This window comes from Channa argus, chromosome 3, assembly GCF_033026475.1.
Source record: "Channa argus isolate prfri chromosome 3, Channa argus male v1.0, whole genome shotgun sequence".
Lineage (NCBI taxonomy): Eukaryota > Metazoa > Chordata > Actinopteri > Anabantiformes > Channidae > Channa > Channa argus.
Genome location: NC_090199.1, coordinates 2,573,729 through 2,593,756, shown reverse-complemented (window position 1 = coordinate 2,593,756; position 20,028 = coordinate 2,573,729). Strand labels below are relative to the sequence as shown.

Sequence of the window (20,028 nt, the reverse complement as noted above, 5' to 3'; positions counted from 1 at the left end):
GAGATAAGGCAGGTTGTTCACGAACCTCAAGATCAGTGCTTCAGTCCCCAGCTCCTCCTTCCTGAACAACAAACTGACCCCCAGTCATTTTGGATCAACAACTAAATGTTAAGTGACTGTTTCAGCTGAGAGAGGATGTGATGTCACCTCCCCTCTCTCATATGCTTAAGAAGACATTTTTCTGTCCTTCTTAATTCCATTTAAAGGATCATTTTAGTCATTAATTATATTTTCAACAATTAGACGAAATGAATTGTCTCTAATCATGTTTAGTGTCAGTCTGTAACCTGGGTTAGTTAGTTTGTCTTTTCTGTGGACCTCTGTTGTACAACAACTATTGAAAAGACATGTTTGAGCTCAGTTTGTCTTTGTATTTGTTGTTCCAAGACACTTTGACATGTGGACAGAACAACTTACAAATTGGCCTCCTAAACTACATCTGCTCATGTTCATCTGCTGAAACATTATTTTTATTATGTGTCAGATTTCAGCATAGTTGATATTTTCTATTGTCTGTCATCAGACTTTGTGACTGTGACCTCTCAGAGACTCACTGTGAAGTTGTGGCCTCAGCTCTGAAGTCCAACCCCTCCCATCTGAGAGAACTAGACCTGAGCTCTAACACCCTACAGGATTCAGGAATGAAGCTGCTGTCTGCTGGACTGGAGCGTTCCGACTGTAAACTGGAGACTCTGAGGTCAGTGATCATGCAAACTCAAAACATTTTTCAGGTTTGTAGTTCGAACGTGTCAAAATGTTTCACTGTAAATTTAGTTTTAAATCTGAAAACAGAATAAAACTGTAGAAATTGACAATTTGTTGTGAAAATAAATGTTTATGAAAGTTTCAGATCTAATAACGAATAACTTAATTTTCAGTTGTAATGACTTTTAAAATAAAATGTCTAAAAACACACATTTTAAATCTGAGATACAGAAGCAGAGAGACAGACCAAACATCTGGAAACAGGATTGAAAGTATCTTTAGTGGTGTCTGATTTGTCTCCATCAACAGGTGACACTTCAACCTGAGCATGATGCTTCCTGTCACACAATCAGAATCACACAGAATAAGAATCAGAAAACTTTTTATTGCCGGGTGCAGTAAAAACGCTTTACAGTACTCAGAATTTGTCTTGGTGTCAGGTGCAAACACAGAATCCAAAAATAAAAAGTTAAAATACAAATGTGTGACACACTGTCTGAAGATTGGAGGAGGGGGTTATCTAGGGGGGATTAGGGCACTGGTCAGCAGGCTGACTGCAGTGGGGAAGAAACTCTTCTTGTGGGTCCTGGAGATGTACAGCTCTTGGAGAGATGGGAGGCTGCAGCTGATCACCTTCTCTGCAGACTGATAGAGTCTGATGCTCTTATGAGACCTGACTTTACTGGATCAGTTTCAGGAGCACAAATCAATGCTGACCACAGTCTGGCCACCCCTGTTAAGGTGGTCTGGAACCAAAGCTGATCAGTTCTTTAAAGTTTGATCCATTTCACTGATGAGTCAAAGTATTGTAGGAAGTTTTTAGTCTGTCAGATGTGATTTGATGTTTGTCTGATAATTCCAGAGGTGAGTGAGGTGAGCAGCATGTTCTGAATCAGTGCTGACATGAATAGGTGTATGAATGTTGTGCTGACATTTGGATGATGTCTGTAGAAGTCTGACATTCTGATGATCCACAATAACACAAGGACAAAGTCCCTCTAACACCATTGATTAGGACAAATCTGATTGTTACTAATGATTTGATCCACATCTTTGATTCTTTATTCAGATTGAGTGGCTGCAGGTTGTCAGAGATCAGCTGTGATTCTCTGGTCTCAGCTCTGAAGTCCAACCCCTCCCATCTGAGACAACTGGACCTGAGTTGGAACAAGAACCTGCAGGATTCAGGAGTGAAGCTGCTGTGTGGTTTTCTGGAGAGTCCACACTGTAGACTGGAGACTCTGAGGTCAGTTCACTGACTGATACTAATGGAGATTTTATATATTTAATCCACAACTTTAATTAAGTAATTAATTCAACTCCAAACTTTCATCTTCACATTTAAAAAAAATCATTTTTATATTTCTCACTGTTCCTAAATAAACTGTATAAAATGTTTACTTGTTACATTTAAATGTATTTTTATAACAACAATAAACAGAATCATCAAACTAATATTTTATTTAAAATGAATAAAGACAAACAACATTTGTTGTTTTACTTCATATCAGTGAGCTGTAATCATTGATGTTCATAGAAAAACAGTTGTATTTTTTCACAAAGGTGAATTTTCTTGTTAAATGAGTTGAAAAATGTTTAAAGAACCAAACTGTTGTTTTTCCATGTTTCAGTCCATGAAGTGAAAATTGTTTTTATTTCACATTTCTGCTGAACATTTTCCAAAGTTTTCATGAAATCATCTGCAATTTGGGATTCAAATAGTTTTTGTTCACAATAGTTTAGTAGTAAAATAGTTTTTAGTTTTGCTCATTTTAGAGAAAACACCATTGATTAGGACAAATCTGATTGTTACTAATGATTTGATCCACATCTTTGATTCTTTATGCAGATTGAGTGGCTGCAATTTGTCAGAGATCAGCTGTGATTCTCTGGTCTCAGCTCTGAAGTCCAACCCCTCCCATCTGAGAGAACTGGACCTGAGTGACAACAAGCTGCAGGATTCAGGAGTGAAGCTGCTGTGTGGTTTTCTGGAGAGTCCACATTGTAGACTGGAGACTCTGAGGTCAGTTCACTGACTGATACTGTTGGAGATTTTATATATTTAATCCACAACTTTAATTAAGTAATTAATTCAACTCCAAACTTTCATCTTCACATTTAAAAAAATCATTTTTATATTTCTCACTGTTCCTAAATAAACTGTATAAAATGTTTACTTGTTAAATTTAAATGTATTTTTATAACGACAATAAACAGAATCATCAGGACTAATATTTTATTTAAAATGAAAAAAGACAAACAACATTTGTTGTTTTACTTCATATCTGTGAGCTGTAATCATTGATGTTCATAGAAAAACAGTTGTATTTTTTCATAGAGGTGAATTTTCTTGTTAAATGAGTTGAAAAATGTTTAAAGAACCAAACTGTTGTTGTTCCATGTTTCAGTCCATGAAGTGAAAATTGTTTTTATTTCACATTTCTGCTGAACATTTTCCAAAGTTTTCATGAAATCATCTGTAATTTGGGATTCAAATAGTTTTTGTTCAGTTGAATCTGTGTTTAGTTTTGGATTTTCTGAGCTGATCTGCAGGACAGAGACCAGGACCAAGTAAGACCTTTATACTGGATCAGTTCCGGTTCTTTAAAGTTTGATCCATTTCACTGATGAGTCAAAGTATTGTAGGAAGTTTTGAGTCTGTCAGATGTGATTTGATGTTTGTCTGATAATTCCAGAGGTGAGTGAGGTGAGCAGCATGTTCTGAATCAGTGCTGACATGAATAGGTGTATGAATGTTGTGCTGACATTTGGATGATGTCTGTAGAAGTCTGACATTCTGATGATCCACAATAACACAAGGACAAAGTCCCTCTAACACCATTGATTAGGACAAATCTGATTGTTACTAATGATTTGATCCACATCTTTGATTCTTTATGCAGATTGATCAACTGCAGTTTGTCAGAGATCAGCTGTGATTCTCTGGTCTCAGCTCTGAAGTCCAACCCCTCCCATCTGAGACACCTGGACCTGAGAGAAAACAACAACCTGCAGGATTCAGGAGTGAAGCTGCTGTGTGGTTTTCTGGAGAGTCCACACTGTAGACTGGAGACTCTGAGGTCAGTTCACTGACTGATACTGTTGGAGATTTTATATATTTAATCCACGACTTTAATTAAGTAATTAATTCAACACCAAACTTTCATTTTCAGATTTAAAAAAATAATTTTTATATTTCTCACTGTTCGTAAATAAACTGTATAAAATGTTTACTTGTTACAATTAAATGTATTTTTATAACCACAATAAACAGAATCATCAGAACTAATATTTTATTTAAAATGAATAAAGACAAACAACATTTGTTGTTTTACTAAATATCAGTGATTTGTAATCATTGATGTTCATAGAAAAACAGTTGTATTTTTTTATAGAGGTGAATTTTCTTGTTAAATGAGTTGAAAAATGTTTAAAGAACCAAACTGTTGTTGTTCCATGTTTCAGTCCATGAAGTGAAAATTGTTTTTATTTCACATTTCTGCTGAACATTTTCCAAAGTTTTCATGAAATCATCTGTAATTTGGGATTCAAATAGTTTTTGTTCAGTTGAATCTGTGTTTAGTTTTGGATTTTCTGAGCTGATCTGCAGGACAGAGACCAGGACCAAGTAAGACCTTTATACTGGATCAGTTCCGGTTCTTTAAAGTTTGATCCATTTCACTGATGAGTCAAAGTATTGTAGGAAGTTTTGAGTCTGTCAGATGTGATTTGATGTTTGTCTGATAATTCCAGAGGTGAGTGAGGTGAGCAGCATGTTCTGAATCAGTGCTGACATGAATAGGTGTATGAATGTTGTGCTGACATTTGGATGATGTCTGTAGAAGTCTGACATTCTGATGATCCACAATAACACAAGGACAAAGTCCCTCTAACACCATTGATTAGGACAAATCTGATTGTTACTAATGATTTGATCCACATCTTTGATTCTTTATGCAGATTGAGTTTCTGCAGTTTGTCAGAGATCAGCTGTGATTCTCTGGTCTCAGCTCTGAAGTCCAACCCCTCCCATCTGAGACAACTGGACCTGAGCTGGAACAAGAACCTGCAGGACTCAGGAGTGAAGCTGCTGTGTGGTTTTCTGGAGAGTCCACACTGTAGACTGGAGATTCTGAGGTCAGTTCACTGACTGATACAGTTGAGTCTTTATTCCTCAAAATCAATTAACTAAACTGAAAAGTTTCATGTTGTTTGCATTTTGTCATGAGATATCAGGTCATATTGGACTAAAAGTTAAATTATTTGTTTAGTGATACTTATTTCTGTTAGTTCACTGAAATGAAACCTTCAGAACTTTTATGTATCAACTAATATTTTTGGCAAAAATCAATCAGTGAAGATAAAACATTATTTCTTTTTCATTTTTTATCAGTGAGCTGTCATCACTGATTCTGTTCCTAGAAAAACAGTTGTATTTTTTAATATAGATGAATTTTCTTGTTAAATGAGTTAAAAAATGTTTAAAGAACCAAACTGTTGTTTTTCCATGTTTCAGACCATGAAGTGGAAATTTGTTTCTATTTCACATTTCTTCTGAACATTTTCCAAAGTTTTCATGAAATCATCTGCAATTTGGGATTCAAATAGTTTTTGTTCACAATAGTTTAGTAGTAAAGTAGTTTTTAGTTTTGCTCATTTTAGAGAAAACACCATTGATTAGGACAAATCTGATTGTTACTAATGATTTGATCCACATCTTTGATTCTTTGTTCAGATTGATGAAGTGCAATTTGTCAGAGATCAGCTGTGATTCTCTGCTCTCAGCTCTGAAGTCCAACCCCTCCCATCTGAGACAACTGGACCTGAGCTGGAACAAGCTGCAGGATTCAGCACTGAAGCTTCTGTCTGATCTTGTGGAGAGTCCACACTGTAGACTGGAGACTCTGAGGTCAGTAGAGGGTTGGAGTCAGTCCATGCTGCTTTCAGCAGTATTGTACTAAACCCAGTTAGTATCAAAGCAAAGATCCAGTTTTTCCTGTAAAGCTCCAACCTTCTCAGTGGCTGCTTTCCTCAGTGAAGCTGTGAGAGGAGAATGGGGACAGGCTTCAGGATTGGACAGAAAGACAGAGACAGAGAGAACAGTGTTGGAGTTGATGTGAAGATGACTGTTGTTGTTGTCTTCATGTGGACAGGAAATAAAGCTGGATTCCAGCTGACAGCCTCACAACATGTATAGAGACAGTGGTCCTCATTCCTCAAATCTGATCTGATTTCAACACTAAACTATTGATCAGTTTCATCTTTGTCACAGCTCTAAGATCAGTGTGACTGAAGCCTGCTAATCAAAGAACCATGGTTCCATTTAGTAACCATGTGGTCTTTGTACAGACCAGAACCTCTGCTGACTGACAGATGATGAAGTGAGTCTCTGGAAACATCATTGATCTCCTCTGTTCTCTCTCATTCTCTCTACAGGTTGAAGTGATGATCTCTCTGTGTCCTGATGATCCAGATGTTGCAGCAGCAGCATGTTGTGTGCAGAGAGGCTCTGACTGGACCATGTTACTGGGAGGTAGAGTGGAGAGGAGAGCTTCATCCAGCAGTGACTGACAGAGGAATCAGAAGAAGTGGAGATGACTCTCAGTGCTGCAGTCTGAACTGCTCTGAGAACAGCTCCACTGTCAGACACAATGTCAAGTCCACCATCATCCCTGTGTGATCCTCTGGATCTGACAGAGGATCAGCAGTGGATCTGGATCCGCTCTGCTGCTGCTCTGTCCTTCTACACAGTCTCTGCAGACACACTGAGACTCCTCCACTCCTTCTGCTCCACACTCAACCACCTCCTCCACCTCCACCTGGATTTGACTTTGTCTTGTTTGATTCCTTCAGATCTTCTGAAAACAAACTGTCTCTGCACATTAATTCTGTTGAGGACATCATAACTGTAAATGAAATTCATATTTCTGTTTAACTGAGTTGTGTTAAAGTGAAATGTTTCTCTCTGAACTCTGTTTAGTAACAATAGACAGTTTCTCATTATCTTTATATTATTAACAGATAAATAGCTGAAAAGAAACAAATGTGTGTTTTGTTATTAATGTTAAAAATGACAATATCTGCTCTTAGACACCTCAAGTGGAATCAGTAAAGAAGCTTCAACATCCAGGAAGAGAGAAGAACATCAACAGAGTTTCAAGTGCAGTTCTAAACTTCATACATCACACATTAGTTTTCTAAGCTTCTGTTGCTGGGCAGAACATTCTCCACCCTCAGGCTACTGCTCCCAGCACTTTTCTCCTTTTCTGGAAACCTTTTCCCTTTTCAGCACTTTGATAAGCACCTTGACTCTGGGTCACTACAGTGTGGGAAAGTCTGCTGTTAGACAATAACTGACCTGGATATGAGACAAAGTTTGAACAACATTTAACAACTAGAGAAAACACAAGCGTTAACATTTAATCCTACTTGATTTTCCATCACAAGACATTTAAGAGATTCAATATACATCATCATGATGTTGTATTGGAAATTCCAGCTGTGTTTTGTGTGACAGACATCACTGGGGTACAGAGCTAAGCAGAGATTAGGAGGTTTTCTAAGCATCTTTACAATCTGTGAATGGATCAACATCAGGTTCTAAAAGAGGAACATTATTCTTTGCAGATCTTAGATCAACAAGTGCCATCTGATGAGTCACAGCACTCTGTGACTCACATAATTAGACCTCTTCCATGTGGCATAAGACAACATCCACAAAATGCACAAGTCCAGAAGTAAACAGAGACAATAGAACAGGTTTCCATTTACCAAATCTCTGCTCCATCCAACCAGTATTTACATCAGGGTTTTGTGCAAGTTCTTCCCTGATGGACCTGAGACCCTCTTCCATCAGGTGCAGTATTATTAGGAATGAAAGTCCAACATGAGTCTCCAAACACCAAACACCTGCAGCTATTTGCTTTGTGGCTTTGTATTCATCTGGCCCCCTCTAGGAACCCCCATCTCAGCTATGTCCATTTTCCATCAAATGATCCTTTAGGGGCACTGCACTTCCCCCTGGAGTGTGATGAGATGTCATGTTCAACTCCCACCTTCACAGGTGACACAAACATCACCTGTGTGCACGTCCCTGTCCAGTTCTGGGGTGGAGTCTGTTGTGGTTTTCCTCTGCAGATCCAACATATGTCTGTCCAAGCACGTGTTTTACTCGACCAGTGTACTGTGGGACACTTAATGCCCGAATTGTGGCCCGCGGGCCGCATATTTCCACTGGCCCGAAGCCTCTGTCATAAAATCAATAATATATGTCCCGCCAGTTCTGTTGTCCACAATATAAAATACACGCGTAAAAAAAAAATAAAAAAATTTATATTTCACCACAAGATGGCGGTAAACTTGTGGCCGAACTCTCGCAACCCCGTTTTGCGCCTGATCTGTTTTTTGCCCATTTCTAAAATGGCAACTGGAAGGAAGAAAAGGAAAGTTGACAGCGTGTGCAGCAGTTTCCAGGACAAGTGGAAATCGGAATATATTTTTACTGAGTTACGAAACAAGTGTCTCTGCCTAATTTGCCAAGAGACTGTGGCTGTTTTCAAGGAGTTAATATAAAGAGACGCTACCAGAGAAACATGCTAATTACAACAAGCTCACTGGGAACGAACGCGGTGAAAAATTGAAGCAACTTGAAGCTTGTTTAATGGCACAGCAGGTTTTTCACCATTGAGTCGAATGAAAATAGCACAAAGCCAACGCTGATTGTCAAGCACTGCAAACCTTTTACTGAGGGTGAATTTATTAAAGACTGCGTGATGAAAATGATAGAGAACATTTGTCCTGAGAAAAAGCAACAGTTCTCCAATGTTTTCCTGGCTCATAGCACTGTGTCACGGAGGATTGAAGAAGTTTAATCTGGTATTAAGAGACAGTTGGAGGCAAAATGAGTGGAGTTTGAATTTTCTTCGTTACCCTGCGACGAAAGCACCGATGCATCCGACACCGCTCAGTGGAGTGGACAGTGAAATGACTCCAGAGACTTAGGGACCAAACAAGAGGGACAGATTTATTTGATTCTGTTTGTTCCGCCGTAGGTGACATAAAGTTACAGTGGAATAAAAAATCACGGGGATTATTATGGATGGATTATCAACTCTGGCGTCAGCGAAGAAGGAGGTAAAGCTATAAAAGTCCATTGTATTATTCACCAACAAAATCTATGTGGCAAACATCTGAAATATGATCAGGTTATGAAACCGGTGATAAAGGTTATTAATTATATTCGCTCCAACGCCCGTTTCAACAGTTTCTACTGGACATTCAGGCTGAATACGGAGATGTTGTGTATCACACTGATGTAAAATGGCTCAGTCGGGGGTCTGCACTGCATCGTTTCTACTCTCTTACAGAGGAAATTGGACAATTCTTGTCAAAAAAGGGACAATCGATGCCAGAACTAACCGATTCTGTTTGGCTGGCTGGTTTTGGATTTTTAGTCGCCATAACCCGACATCTGAACGTCCTGAACACGAAGCTTCAGGGGCAAAATGCAGTGATAAGCCAACTGTATTCACGTATCAAAGCCTTTCGGACCAAGCTGCTACTTTTCCAAAGCCACTTGTCACAAACGCAGCACAATAACACACATTTCCAATTTCTGCAAGAAATAATGACCCGATTTCCAGCGAACAATTTCAATGCGCAAATGAGGAGGTAAATGAGGAGTTATGCTGCAAACATCTCAGCTCTGGCTGGGGAGGTTCAACAGCGTTTCAGGGATTTTGCAAATATTAAAGAGGAGATCAGGCTTTTTTCCTCTCCTCTTTCCGTGGATCCCAGTGACGTAACAGCCCACCTGCACATGGAGCTCAGTGAGATTCGAACATTTGTTAAGAAAATGTTGAGCTTTTTTGGCTCGACATACTTGTGCGAGAAGACATTCTCAGTTCTGAACATGAATAAGAACCATGTGAGAACAAGACCAAGCGACTCCCACCTGCGTGACATTTTGCGCATTAAAACCACCGTGTTTGAACCAGAGCTGCCCAGTTTACAGCAGTGGAGATCTCAGCATCACCCTTCGCATTAATGCAAACATGTTATTTGTTGATTCTGTTGAATAAAGGTTTGAGTCAAATTTCATAAAATACTTGCATTCAATTAATTTTTTTAACCTACATTTATCCAGATCAGGCAGTTATCAGATCTACCTAACAGCAGAAAGCGTAGTAAAACTAAGCAAAATAAAAGGAAATAAAAGAAGCAACCGCCCCTCCATGTAAAATTCATGCTGGTCTCTATGACAATTTTTTTATGTCAATATGGCCTCTGAGCCAAAAGTTTGGGCACCACTGTCTTACAGCATCATAGAATAATATCTACAGAATAATAAAGACAAGGAGCCTTTCTGTCTTGATCATTGTGAATCCATTGTTTTCAGTATGACGTCATTGTTTCTTGGTTAAAGATTTTAGAACAGATTGGTTGGTTCTGCCCTCAGCTGTGATCACATGACCTAAATAAGTTACTTTAGGGAAACACAATGATTTTATGTCCGTTTTCTGCTAAATGTTTGGGGAGGTTCACCTTATCTAACATGCAGGCTTTCTCAGACAGGCTGCACATCAGAAAGTCATCAGTGCTGCTGCTAAATGCAATGTCTGAGATTTCAGCTGAAAATCACCTGGACAAAAGCCAAATCTTATCCAGGTAATGGCTGTTATTTGACAGGAAAAAGCCAAAAAGTAATGGCTGTCAGCCAACACAAGGACAAATCAGCAAGTTGATTGTGGGTTTCATACTTGTGGAGCTCTTGGATGAATTTCCATTTTTCCTACTTGCAAATCCTGTACAAATGTCCACTTCCCACCATCACGTATCTTTGCTGATAAAGTTTCACAAGACGACTCAAAACATGTGATTCCATCAGTGGCTTTTGTTTCAATGAGTAATGAATAAAGGCGAAATCTTAATTCAAATCCATTTTAGATGATAGAACATGGTTGACTTTTATCCCTCAGTATATAAATACAAGTGTTTCACATGAACATTTGTGCAGATTGAGTCCTATTCTATCTTCAGTACATTTGAATGTAAAGCTGTTGTCAGTCACTGACACGTAACAATGTTCTAATTTGGATTCAACACTAATTATTTCAGGATATTTTTCAGCATGTGAACTCTTTTTTTCCATCAACATATTAAAAGATGGAACATTAAGCCAGTTAACAGTTTTTCATACACTATGTGAAAACCAACAGGAAACAAATGGGTTTGTTGTTTTTTATCCAAATGTTTTGATGATGTAAAATCCCACTTTTCTCAGTAGAAAACAGTGAATGTGAATCACCCTCTTGGAAATATGAATGAATGAATGAATCACATGATGATTTTTTCCATTGACAGGTTGTCACAGGTTACATTAAGGCTCCCTGTGACGTCAGGATGTTTTCTTATGAGACCTACTCTATAACAAGGACGGCTTCATGCCCTTTTACTGTGAAATCTGAAAGAATCACTGGCTCGTCCAATCCTAACCCTCTCCTCTCTGCTCGCACCTCTATCACTATGTGTTGCTGCCACTACAAAAAGTGTGTGTGTGTGTGTGTTTTCTGCTCAGGCAAAAGACAAAGAAAAGACTCAACCACGAGCTGCTTCCACTCATGCACAGAAGAACACTTTCCCACTTGTCTTCTTCTGATTTAGCTCATGAAAATATATGAGGAGCAGCATTTGAAACATCATAGAAATGTTTTCTTTCTCCTTCAGAGAGACAGACAGTGCACATCTGTGATCAGACCAATACAAAAACCCTGCAGTCCATTTCTCAGACTTCACTGAATCCCATCTTTGTTCATAAGGAACATCAGGGCCATGTGAAACATGCTGTACAATGTCAATCACCTTCTGACATGAAATCTGTGCACGTGAGAGTAAATCATACACATAGAGCTTTGACATAATACTGAACACTTGTGTTTCTTCTGATGTAGACGTGCAACAGATCCACAAGTTCATCATTAGATATGTCAAATTTATGGGGCATAATTTTGACAACATGATACATGATTGAAAACTTGAAGACAATGACTGAGTCAGATACTCATTTTGCAACTTGACTTATTTTTAATACTAATCTAGTTGCTCTCTAGCAAACATGTCACCTCTTGATCTTCCTCTTTCAGAGTGTATTCAGGAAATTGACTTTCTCCCTCAGCATTTAAACCTCAGGTGGTTTCAATTTAGCTCTGATATTAAACACGATGCTCAATCAAATCCACATCTCTTCCAGCATGTGTGAGCTTTATCAAGCAGTTTTCATTGCATTTGTCTGAGCGAGCATTTCTTCACTGCAGTTTGCAAATCTGTGTGTGTGTGTGTGTGTGAGAGAGCATGTCTTCATTGCAGTGTGTGTCAGTGTGTGTTACCTTCCTCCTTTTGATCAGCCACCAGCAGCTGTCACCAGAGCACCAGCTCTTCCTCCTCCCATCAGTTTGCCACTGGCAAAGGACAGTTTCTGGGTCTATGTCCTCCTCCGTCTTTTGTCCAATGTCCTCGTCCTCTGCCTCTCCATCGTCCACAGTATCCTTTTCCTCCACGACCTCTGTCATATGAAGACATCTTCATCAGTCCTTGGCCTGAAGACCAATTACAGAGCGACCATAGTTGCAGTCAGAGCTCCTGTATCTTTCCATGTTTGCTTCCTTTTCTTTTGCTCCTGAGGTGGTCGCAAGTGAAGCAGACGATGAGGATCCAGAAAGGGACAAAGACGAGGACGGAGATGTGGTGGATTCAGGTGGTGGTTGTTGGTAGGAGTCCAAGTCAGCGTCCAGCTTCAGTGGACAGAGAGAAGACCCACTGGGAGAATGTGATGGTGGTGTGTTTTCTACTGAAGCATCATCTGCTCTGTGTGGTGCAGCTGACATGACTTTGGTTTTTCTTATTTTTTCACTCGTCTTCTTTCCCTGTTCTCTACTTTGTTTTTCTCTCTTTTCTCACATCTTTCACATTCTGTGACTTTCACTTTCACTAGTTTTCTTCTCATTTGATTCCTTTTTTACTAAAGGAACCTCCCTGACGAAAGCCAGGATCCTCAGTCCAAATGTTCAAACATTTCATACTTTTGTCACCAAATCTCCTGTTTTCTCTGCTGTGTGTTTGCTCTCCTCATTTTCTCACCGTCACTCAATTCCTAGGGCCTATTCATAGTGTGCGTACTTGCTGCCACACTTCCAGTGAGGCAACGCCAAAACTCTTCATCCTAGTTTTGGACCTGTCCTGTTCAAACCAACAGCGGCTCTTCTCTGTGACCTGCTCTTGAAACTGACAAACTTAAAAGGCAAAGAGAGACAAAGAATTCACGCCTAATAAATGTCACCATACTTGATTTTCATAATCCCAACAATCGGACCCTCAGGGCTCCAAGCCCCCTTACTTCCCTGGTTTCCCATGGGAAGTTTTTCTTTGAATGACTAATGGGATTCTGTTAATAAAGCTCATCAGCACAGTTTGAAGAAAAGGGAATTTCCTCCAAAAGAAAACTTGATGAAGTAGTTCAGGACTCAGAGTCACTCACACAACAACTGCATTAAAATAAAGTTACTTGTGGTGAAGCTACTAATATAAAAGTGGAAACAGAGTCAAACATGTGGACGTGTTTGAGGTCCTGAATATAGAAAGACAGGAAAGCAGCAAATGTGAAGACGCTCAACTGTCCACTGAAACATTTCTTGGTGAAATAGTTTGTTTGCTTTTCAATTTCTGCTTTGGAATCAGTCCAATTATCACAGTGGACGTTTTGTTGTCCACCAGCAGACATTTGACTTTTGTTGATACTGTCAATAAAAACTTGATTAATACACTGGTTGTAACATTGGTTCTTCAGCACCTCTCACTCACTGAACCTTTGAGCTACAGTTCTCAGCCTTTATACCCACATTTCTCCACTACAAATGGCCCCAGTTCAGAAATGATGAGTGAGTTAACATCTGGGTTTCTTCCTCCAACAACTGGAGCCAAACACAGCAAACACAAAGTGTGATGAGTCTGAGGACGACACAGAGTTAATGAAGGTGAGAGAAAACCACTATGTCCTTATGAGACAGACAGATTTACAGTAATAATGGATGAGCAGTTCCAGATAATGGATGGATGGATGTGAGGTTGGTGAACTAGGGCTGTGGACAATTTACACAGACACAACGTTTTGGTTTGCACGTGGTGAACAGCAGAGAATCCATCTGGACCCTGGCAGACTGGGGAAATGAAAAAATGGACAGACTGGCGTGGATGTTGGATTGGTCCTTGAGGGAAAGTTGGTTAGGGGATCCAGTTATATCCTCCAAGATGGTCCTTTGTCTTTCACCTGACCTGCATAGACTCATTAGAGTTGGACAGAGAGTTGCTATGATGTAAGAACCACGACTCCTAACAGCCCTCATCCCTCTAAAAGGATCATTAGGTGTGGCCTCCCTGGTGGATCTTTAAAGTGGTCTGAAGTTTTCTTCCTGTATCTTTGTTCATGACTTTATTATTTTCCCTCCTTTTTAGCTGTTGAAGTTCAACTTTCACATCGTCCCCCTCAGTAGTTTCCCTCCACAGACTGAGAATCTGCTTCAAAGCACAGATTGAAGAAGTAACTGGCAACATCCTGTACAGATTCTACACATACTATAAGAATGTGTGATCTGCTTTAGTGAAACACTGTCAGTCCACTCACACTTGGTTTTCTCTCTGACCTGTACATGTGCTTCAGTTAAGTCCAGAGGATGTAAGAACATTTGTTTGATTCACTGAATATCAGTCTGTTATTTCGAGTCAAATGACCGATGTTCTGTTCTGAATTCCAGCCTCCATCAAGCTTCACGCCTGAAGTACAAACTGAGTCTGCACAGGTCTCATACAGGTGATCATGTCAATGCTTATAGGGTGAACAACAGAGGAAAAGAAACCACTTGGGACTTTGTCTGAATTTTCTTTTTCTTCTTTTTTAAAAAGTTCCTTCTCTTCTGCGTTATTCACTGCAAAGCTCTAAAACCCAGCAGAGCACAGAATTCTGTCATGGTTTGAACGACTCCTTCCTGTTGGCTGCACTCATACTGTCATGATCTGGTTCTCACAGTCACTTCCTGCCCTGGACTTTTATTTTGTCCCTCCTTTTCTCCACTTCCTGTCTCCAGTTAATTTCTCCAGCTGAGTCTTGGTCTGAGGTTTGGTTTGATTTTTATTCACTGTCAGCTACTTTTTGTGAGCGTGTTTTCACCTTGTTAACAATGTTACGTTGATGTTTAGTCTGATCCTCTTTTTGCAGTGTCCGGGTGTTTTTGTTCAAACCCTCACAAGTTAATTCCCTCCTTAGTTTTCTACAGAAAAGATTTTCAAGTTCTACTACTGGTTAATAAATCCCTCAATAATGTGCAGCCAAAACACATTTCTGATCTCCTTAAATAAGAAAAACTCAGCAGTCAGCTGGTAGAAGTCCATCCATCAGCAGCCTGCTTCTCTTGTCTAGGGCTGCAGGCTTCTGTAGCCAATCCCAGCCGTCATTATCCAAAAGGCAGAATCCACTGGTGACGGGCCGACAGTTGATCACACACACAAATATTCAATATTGTATGTTTCTGACTCATATGAATGACTTTTAAATATGAAGTCATTAACATTTCAGACCAATCCAATCTGAAATTTCAGAATTTTCAAATTCAGATTTTTGTTCAGCTTTGTGTTACAGCACCACCCTGTGGATTGATGGAGTATTGCTGAGGAAGTTTATGTTGCATGTGAAAGGTTTCCTCTCAGAAGTTTACTATGAAATGATGAAATTCAAATTAAACCATTTATTACAGCAACTGATAGAAATAAACTAGAAAACTGTTTGGGTTAAAATAAGTTTAGGATGAGGTTATAAGTATTAAGGGGAAACATGTCAACAGCATAACAGACTTGAACACAGCAGCTCATACTGTGTCCTGTTTGACAAAGACAAGAAAACCAAATCTAATGGTTTCTAAATGTGAATCCTCAGGTTAACTTGAAAGGTCCAAATGGTGGAACAATGTTTACTCACCCATTCCTCAGTCACAAACTGGCGTCTGGTAACTGTGTCCAAGCCTAAGCTCAACTGTCATTTAAGTTGTTGTCATTTCTTTACCAACTTCCCATGTTGCATTTAGCTGCCAACGTATCAGAAATGAACGTCAGCTCAATGACTGACTCTGTACCAATTCTCACATTAGTTCTTGTTCCACTTCCATCGTTAAGGCACTAAATGTTTCCTCTCCGTAAGTTCTTCCATCACCATTTCCCTTTTCCTCATTACAATTACCCCATACTGAACTATGTGCATTCAAATCTCCACAACATACAACGTTCTCTCTGAAATAAACCATCATTTCATCTCCTGCCTCCACACAAAGCTTCTTGCAGAGGTTATAAACATGAATCATCTTAATATTTCCATCTTTCGTCCAGATTTCCACCATGTATTCCAGCTGTAGACCTTCCCTCAGTGCTCTGTATTTCCCATTGTAAAATAATCCATTTGTCCTTGTGCTTCAAGCCTTTTATTAATATTTTCCCAGGAGAGATCTTTTATTCACAAACATTTCTCAGCTCCCTTCACAATTATTGCCATTTTCTCTGTTTGGTGTTTGACTTGATCAGTGCAATAATTGATCACATAGACAATAAACCGAACCATCTTCTCTCCTGTCTGTGTTGTATTTTCTCTCTCTGAGCTGCTCAAATGCTGTTTTGTGCTTCACTTTGCCACTTTCAGTCTTTCCTTGAACCCTCTTCACTGCTTCTGTGTAGCTTATGTTGTTCACTACTGTAACCTGCTGAGTTTCCACTGCCCTTTTTCTAACTTCACAACTCTGTGCTGACCAGCACAATTGCAACATTGTTCCTGCACATTATCTCCACGGCCTTCAGCTTTATGATCAGCTCCATATTTGGGACTCCTTTGCCAAAACTGCTGCTTTTTTCTCCATTCTCTGTTCTCAGCAACCGTTTAATCCTGCTCACCTCACCTCCATGAAGACTCCGTTTGACTTATTCCAAATCTTCATCTACAGGAACACCTGCTATTACTCCTCGAGTCGCCAGATTTTCACCAAGAATCCTTCTTTCACACACAACTTTTTAGCAGATATTTTCAACCTGCACATCTTCATTTCTCTGTTCTTCTGTTTGACATATTAGCAACAGGCTTCCATCCCTCAGAGTCTTGGCCATTTCCACCTTTCCTCTCTTTTTTTTCACTTCCCTAGACAACACTATTGGACTGAAGCTGATATGCTCATCTTCCTTTCTGGATTTAATGACTACTTTTATCTCCTCTCTCATAAGCTTCCTACCAACAATTCTGCTCCCTTCATCTGAACTGATTTTACTTCTCTGGCTGTTTTTCTTGTGTCCCTTTCCACTAAACACTGAGGTCCAGTCATCAAAGTTCATGTCATCCTGATCCGGTGACCAGTTTATGCAACAGCCAAGTTCAGTTCCAGTCCAGAAAACCTCATTGAACAGTTCTTATTCGCCCAACCAACTTAAGGCGTCTCGATGGACTGAGTCTGTGCGTCCACAGCCGTGCTCTTCATCCGTTGGTGTCAGATTACAGCGAACAGGTAACGGGATCAGTGACAGTATCCACTATTGTGGATGCAAATAAATAAGTCAAATAAAAATCTTATCAACTGAAATCGGGATTTTTCTCAGAAAACTAATTGACTTTTAGTTTCAGTGTTTTAACCTGGTTCAGGCTTCAGTTTGGTAAATAATTCTGGTTTGTGTTTTACAACATTTTTGTGTCAGTGACATAAAAACACAAATGGAGATTTTTCCAGAAAAATTCCAGACAAATTCCAGAAAAAGTAGGACTTTTTTCTAAAATGCAATAAAAACATAAATGTGTGATTTGTTCGTTCATTTGAACCTTTATTTATGTAAAAAAGCACAAAGAACAGATTTTGGCTGTTTTCCTCCACTGTTGTTTGTTTATTGTATGAGACATTTTCTTGTTGAATCTTTCTCTCACAAAGCCTTTGGAGCCTTTGCTGGATGCTCCTTTTACACCCAGTCATGATCCTCTCACCTGGTACCAGTTCACCTGCTCGTGATGGATTCATCACGGTTTCACTCTTATTTTGTCTCCTCTAAACTTCTAACTGCAGACGTGAAACTTGACATTTGATTCTATTTACAAAAGACAAAGGTGATATTGGATTAAAGACCAGAGGGGATCCGGTTTTTACTGTCACGGCTCTGGGTCGACCTCTTTCAGGATCTTAGTGTGATCAGTTATTCTTGTCCTTTATTTCTGAATGTTTTGAACCACTTTTTTATGAAAAGTTTTGTTTTTTTCTGCTGCTGATGATGTTGATGTCCTCATTATTTTTGTAAAGGACTAAACTTCAGAGAATAACTAACTCATATCTTCACTCATGTTTGTGCTATAGAAAACTACGTATGGAGGTCAAAACAAGTTTTTCTGTAGATGCAGAAATATCTGAGCTTTCAGTGTTTTTATGCCATGTCTGTCTTCAGTTTGATATCAAACACGATTTGTTCAAGGATTAGGTCATTTGGTTTGACGACCGGAGTAAGGTGACAGTCAGAGAGGGTTTCAAAATAAAGGGAAATTTATTATAGGGAGTTAGGGGAATGTGAACAGCAAAATAAAAATGACTCCATAAGGAGGATCAAGAATTACACACCGTGTAAATTAATAAATAAATCCAAAGACAAACCTAAATACCAAAAGGGGAGGACAAGCTAAAGTAAACAGTGTAACAGAAGAATAACCAAACCTTAGACCAAAAACAGACAGAGTCCAAAAACGGGAATCAGGCAGAGCTGAGAAACAAGGGAGATCCGGGAGCGTCCAATACAAACAGGGCGTTGCAAACCAACAGGGATCAAACAACGCAAGACGAACCGGCCCCGAACTGAGGGGAAAGCCGGGTTTAAAAGGACAAGGGAACAGGAGAAACTAATCAGGACTAATGAAGTAAAGAAACCTAAACAGACTAGCAACAGGAAGTGACACAGGAAGGACAACAAAATAAATAGAAATAGGAAATAAATCTGGGAAAAACGGGGACAAACTAATCACAAGAACAGGATTGTGACACCATCAGCCTCCACAAAGTGCTCACCAGTATTTCTGGAGTTCACACAGTTTATGTAAAACCTCTGATTTGTGTTTTTCTGCTTTTCACTGTTTGTGACACATAGATTTTCTTGTCTTTGTCTGTATCAGACATCTTCTCCTCTCTCTTTGTCCTTTATGTGTGTTCACTTTAAAGCAGTTGTTCATTTTCAAAATAAAATCATTTCTTCATCATTGATTTATTATTATCAGACACTTCATTCTCACATTTTTATGAGCTGTAAGTTACATTTTGATTTTCAGGAAATGTCAAAGACATGTTTATGACTTTAGAGACTTAAAAAATAAATAAAGTCTCACAGTGTATTTTGTCTTTTGTAGATTTGGGTGAGTAATGTGACATTAACAGTATTTCTACTAAATGTTGGAAACTCATCAACCTGCTGTAACATGAACATCTTCAAACTCCCATAGACTCAGTTTGTCCCTTAAACGTAAAATCAAATGGGAACTGGTCCTGACAGAATCACTAAGTGAGGTTTACAAAGAATGAAGAATATAGAAATCAGCTGCTGTCTCTCAGAGAGGACGACCACCAGAACCTGCTCCGTTTTAAGATCCTACATTAGACTGAAGGTTATTAGCATGTTCATAAAGAACAAGCTGTTAACACATGGAGGATGAGAGAGTGCAGGCAAAGATGAAATCATCACTTCACTACATGTTGATCAGCCACTGACAGGGGAAACATGTTGTCATGGTGATGACATCTGCTTCTTGTGATTGGACCCACATCTATAAAACAGAGAAACTGATAATGAGTATTGTCATGTCAAAAATGACAATATGTGAATCAGTAAAGAAGCTTCAACATCCAGGAAGAGAGAAGAACATCAACAGAGTTTCAAGTGCAGTTCTAAACTTCATACATCACACATTAGTTTTCTAAGCTTCTGTTGCTGGGCAGAACATTCTCCACCCTCAGGCTACTGCTCCCAGCACTTTTCTCCTTTTCTGGAAACCTTTTCCCTTTTCAGCACTTTGATAAGCACCTTGACTCTGGGTCACTACAGTGTGGGAAAGTCTGCTGTTAGACAATAACTGACCTGGATATGAGACAAAGTTTGAACAACATTTAACAACTAGAGAAAACACAAGCATTAACATTTAATAACTAGAGATTTTCCATCACAGTATAAGTACACACAGTACACAGCAAGTACTCCATATCATAAAGGAGAACAAAGTGTTTCAGT

General features: G+C 39.2%; 1 protein-coding gene across 1 annotated transcript in view; it reads left to right on the top strand.

Annotated features, from left to right (window-relative positions):
- Positions 1-20,028, top strand: part of LOC137124438 (protein NLRC3-like) — a 176,426-nt gene that overhangs the window by 3,383 nt on the left and 153,015 nt on the right. The window contains exons 5-10 of the mRNA XM_067499428.1: positions 524-697; positions 1,775-1,951; positions 2,555-2,728; positions 3,609-3,785; positions 4,666-4,842; positions 5,441-5,614. Of these exons, the coding sequence (XP_067355529.1) occupies positions 524-697; positions 1,775-1,951; positions 2,555-2,728; positions 3,609-3,785; positions 4,666-4,842; positions 5,441-5,614 (1,053 nt within the window). The remainder of the gene's footprint in view (positions 1-523; positions 698-1,774; positions 1,952-2,554; positions 2,729-3,608; positions 3,786-4,665; positions 4,843-5,440; positions 5,615-20,028) is intronic.